Source organism: Dunckerocampus dactyliophorus, chromosome 2, assembly GCF_027744805.1.
Source record: "Dunckerocampus dactyliophorus isolate RoL2022-P2 chromosome 2, RoL_Ddac_1.1, whole genome shotgun sequence".
In the NCBI taxonomy this organism is placed as follows: Eukaryota; Metazoa; Chordata; class Actinopteri; order Syngnathiformes; family Syngnathidae; genus Dunckerocampus; species Dunckerocampus dactyliophorus.
The window spans coordinates 22,275,804-22,280,533 of record NC_072820.1 but is presented as its reverse complement, the minus strand read 5'-3'; the positions used below and the strand labels follow the sequence as shown (position 1 = coordinate 22,280,533).

Genomic DNA, 4,730 nt, shown 5'->3' with positions numbered 1-4,730 from the left:
ACTCTGAAGTGTACTTTCTATTCCACAACTTATGCAACATTATGTGTTTAGAAATAAATACTTCATTTAAATATGAACATACATGAACACAAATGTTCACCTGTTGAGAATGTCTTCACACACGCACACACACACACACACACACATGCATCAAGTCATCATCAGCGTCTCTCTGCTGTGCACCAGAGTCTCAGGGGACTCGGGAGCACGTGGTCCAGGCTGCCATGAGACGTCAGCGGCAGATGGCACCGGTATACCAGGCTGCTGGCACCAGTGTCAGTCCTCCAGGAGAGAGGGAAGAAGACGAGGAGAGAGACAGAGGAGGAGGAGGAGCAGAGCAGAGGAAGGCGAGTGTGTTCTTATCATTCTTTTTAGGGGGTAGGAGGTGTTTGCAGGTACCAGAAGAGCAAAAGGAGAACATTTAGGAACATGTATGCTGCACACTGACCCTCATTTGGTGAGTTTTTTTGTTTTGTTTTCAGATGACAATTTGTCATGCAATTGTACTAGAAAGCAATGAAAAGCATGTTTAAAAATGGACTTGTCTGCCAATGACTTTTCTCTCAAGGGGTCCAATCAAATTAAGCAACAACCTCCAACGCGTTTATTTCTATCCTTATGGTTGTTTTTGTGATTTTTTGTTGTTTTTTTTGTTTGTTTTTAGCAGGAAATATGTTGACTCTGCCATTCGAGGACACGCACATGACGTGCGAGCCACGCTTCGGTGCCAGTTACCCACGTGAAGTTCCCCCAGAGGGCGGCCAGGAGCAGCGGGAGCGTCCCATACACGACGACGACTTGCCCTGCAGGTCCGCCGGGGACGACGCCTCGGACCGCGGCGAGGAGGACGAGCGAGAGGACGACCAGGACGAGAACGAACTCCATAAGAAGCGAGGCCCCCGGAAAAAGAAGGTGGCCAAGGAGCAACACGACCGCTCCAGGCTTCGGAGGCAAGAGGCCAACGCCCGGGAGAGGAGCCGCATGCACGGCCTGAACGCCGCGCTGGAGAGCCTCCGTAAAGTGGTGCCCTGCTACTCCAAGACTCAAAAACTGTCCAAAATCGAGACCCTGAGGCTGGCTAAGAACTACATCTGGGCCCTATCGGAGACCCTGAGTGCCGGGAAGAGACCGGACCTGCTGGCCTTCGTGCAGACCCTTTGCAAAGGATTATCCCAGCCCACCACCAACCTGGTGGCGGGCTGCCTGCAACTCAACGCCAGGAACTTCCTCACAGACCACAACGGGGAGGTCATGTTCTCCGGGAGGCCGCCCTACGACCCAGTGTACTCCTCCTACCCGGACGTGAGCACGCCCGCAGGGCACAGCGGCGGTTCGGGCGGCTTGGACGGATCTTCCAAGCCCTACCGCCACTACGGCTACGGCGGCGCCTACGAGCCCTTCCTGTACGAGAATCCGTCCCCGGAGGCTGGGAGTCCGCATTTTGAGAGCCAGCTGAGTCCTCCTGTGAATTTAAATGGGATTTTCTCCCTGAAGCACGACGAGCCGCCGGACTACGGTAAAGGGGGGCACTACGGGGTGCGCTACTGCGGGGCTCCAGGACGCTCGGCCCTGGCGCACGGCTCCATGTACAGGGTGGCCCCGGAAGGCCGCTACCCGTACGACCTGCACGTTCGCAGTCAATCCTTCCAAGCACAGGGGGAGCTCAATACTTCCTTCCATACTTAACTTGTCTGGAGATGCATAAACTCACATTTCTAAACATTTCTCGTTTCTTTTTCCCTTCTGAGCTCCACAACAGTCTGCACTTTAGATGAGAAGATTGGACTTGATTTCTCCCCACTGAAGCACAACAAGACTTTAAATTTAAGTGTTCGTTTGAAGTCAATTAAATCCACATTTTAAGCAGCTTCCCACTTGGATTGCCACACAACAATTCGTTATGTTTGATTTGGGATTACATTCAATTGAAACAAATAATTTGGAGATTGGCGTGAGCAATAAAGGCAAATTAAAGCTATGCAAGGCAGCCTCGTGCAATCATAGTCATTACATAAAAAATATTCAATAATACAAACTAAATCGGTTCTGTGGGGGTATTGATATTTTACAAGAAAATGTATGTGTGTGCAGTAAATAGTGTTTTAATCAGGTGAATGTAAATGATTATTATGATGGATTTATTTATTCATTGATTATGACTTAAGTTATTGGGCAGTGGATAATAAATGAGACATTATTGTACACTTCAACGTGTGAAAGATTGTTTGACTAAGTTGATACTGTTCATGATTGACAAGCAGACAAGATTTATTCTGTGTAACATGCCTTAAAAAGGGGGAACCACCACCATCATTAATATGCAATGACGTGTGTTTTGTTGGAATTTTTTAACGAATTCTGTCTATATATATATGTGTATATGTGTATATACATTTTCTTTTGTTTTGTTTTTTGGCGAGGAGGGTGGGTGGGATGGGTGTCCTGCGCACATTTTATCAATTCGTTCGAAATCTTCGTGGAGTTTGTGTTGTGTGGCGGATATTTACAACTAATGAATCAATAAATGATTAGGGAAAAATCTAATCAATACGAAATGTATTTATTTACCCAAATAGTACAATCAGGTTGCATGTTTTTCATTCATATGTCATTTGAAAGTTATATTTTTCTGTGACCCTGCAACTTGAAACTGCCCTCATCTTGTATTAAAAATTGTCTTGTGTTTGGGGACTTGTGCCCTTCCAGAGAGCCTTGTCCCTGCAGTTGGATGGCTTGGAGTTGCTAGATGTTGGCCAGACAACACAGACTGCATCCCAGTCCTCCGAGTTGGAAGCAGTGCATGCTTCTGCATGGTGAAGTCTGTCTTCTATTATTTCTTTTTTATTTTTCTTCTTTGAAGCAGAACGTGAATGCACAGCCCCATTCATTAATTTTAATATCACTGCACAGAAGTAAAATGTCTACTTTTAAGAAATGAATCGATGACGCACTCACTTTTTGGTCAGCTTTAAATTTAAAATCCTTAGATAAAGTAATTAAAACACACTCAAAATGTCTCATTCACTAATGTTCTATCAGTTGTTTTTTAAGTTGTTACAGCAAGTCACATTCGGGGGGGGAGTCTGTTTAAAAAATGTCACTATTAAGAGTATGATATTATATGCATGCGTATACAATCTAATAAATATACCTAATAAATTGGATGATTTTGCATTTGAAAAAGCACAAAAAGAAGACCCGATAAGAATCCGGTTTGTTTCCCCTCACTCGTCCTCTTCTGTCTCATAATTACAAAAAACACTGGCGGTCCCTGGGGGGCCATGAGACCACCTCTTTACCCCCCCCCCCCCCCCCCCCCCCAAATCCCCCTGCCGCCGTTTGTCCCATTCAGAGTCCTGTCTTGTTTCTTCATAGTGGGGTGAGTGTGTGTTTGTACAGCAGGAGTGTGTTCGATTTGGAGGGGGTGTGACGCCCACGAGGAAGCGTGCGACAATTTAACACGGGGTCAAACATTTACACCTGGAACCCCACCCTGTATGCATTCACGTGCTCATTATAGACAGAGCATCTCGCCGACTGCTGTGTGGGTGGAACCCATACTGTATAGACCGTGTGTACAAGCACACATGTATATCTACTATAGGCCCTGTTGTGTTTCCAAGGTTTTCATGTGAAACACGTCCATACATTCAATTTAGCAAAAAACAAGTCCGTCAAAGAAGAAGAATATAGGCTACACAGGAAGTTATGGGAGGTAAGCAGATTTAAAAAAATATATTTCACTGTACTTCTTTTTACACGTGTGTGACACAAGAATCAATATTTGCATTACGCCTTCATCTGTGTTTTATTGTTTTCACGTCTCAACGTTAGCATATTTTTACACTATATGGCCGTTATGAATGCTACAATGCTATCAATAGTGGCAACAAGTCCTGGAACGGACTTTCCGGAGTTCCACAGCAGTGGTATGTTACCAAGCAAGGTCAAGGGTACAAACGTCCGTTTACTGACAACTGAGAGTACAGAACTGTCGTTTCCTGCCTTCATGCCTTAAAATGTCTAAAATGTGTTTGTCATCGGATCAGCTAAATAAGTAAAAACAATAACGTTCCTCAAAATTTCGACAAGCATTCTCAAAGTTCTGTGCCATTCCCAAGCTCCAGTTGGCGCTGCTGATGGTGGGATGGAGAAATTCATAAAAATAATTTGGAATTGGAGGTTTGAGCGAACCGTAAATTATTTCCTATGCGAGAGGGGGAAAAAACGAATCACAAAAACAAACTTTCTGGAAGTAAAAAAAAATACAACTAGTTTCCTGGAATGGCTTGTTTTCAATGTTAGATATTCTTCTGTAGGACTATTTTTGGGGGGTATCTTACCAAGCACTAATGGTCAAGGGTTCAAGTGTACAAACGCCCCCTAGTGACAAAAAAAAGAACCACCTTTTTCCTGTCTTTATTGCCTTGCGGCCCCTAAAATTCTGTGTCATTCCCAAGTTCCAGATGGTGCCGCTGGTGGTGGAATGGGGAAAAACATTTGACTCTGGAACAGATAAATTCAATTTACATTATTCCGTACAAAAAAATAAGAAAAAATAAAACTATTCTGGGTTACTAAGCAAGGTGAAGGGTACAAACGACTCTTCTGACAAGCAAGACTACAGAAGTGCCGTTTATTTACCAGACTCCATGGCCCTAAAATGTCTAAAATCTAATCAGCTTTCAGCTTTCGACATTACTGCATTGAATTCCTAATAATCATTTGTA

The 4,730-nt window shown here is 44.3% G+C and overlaps 1 protein-coding gene across 2 annotated transcripts; it reads left to right on the top strand.

Annotated features, from left to right (window-relative positions):
• Positions 1-277: 277 nt before the first annotated feature.
• On the top strand, positions 278-2,409 carry neurod6b (neuronal differentiation 6b). Of its 2 annotated transcripts, none has more exons than XM_054767673.1 (2): positions 278-457; positions 668-2,409. In XM_054767673.1, the coding sequence occupies exon 2, from the start codon at positions 673-675 to the stop codon at positions 1,684-1,686; it is 1,014 nt and encodes a 337-aa protein (XP_054623648.1). In that variant the 5' UTR covers positions 278-457; positions 668-672; the 3' UTR covers positions 1,687-2,409. The 2 variants fall into 2 exon arrangements, with proteins under 2 accessions (XP_054623648.1, XP_054623647.1); XM_054767672.1 differs by having other exon boundaries at positions 665-2,409.
• Positions 2,410-4,730: the final 2,321 nt, after the last annotated feature.

Bases quoted from the DNA above. Each gene is read 5' to 3' on its own strand.
- neurod6b (XM_054767673.1), top strand. From the start codon at position 673: ATGTTGACTCTGCCATTCGAGGACACGCACATGACGTGCGAGCCACGC.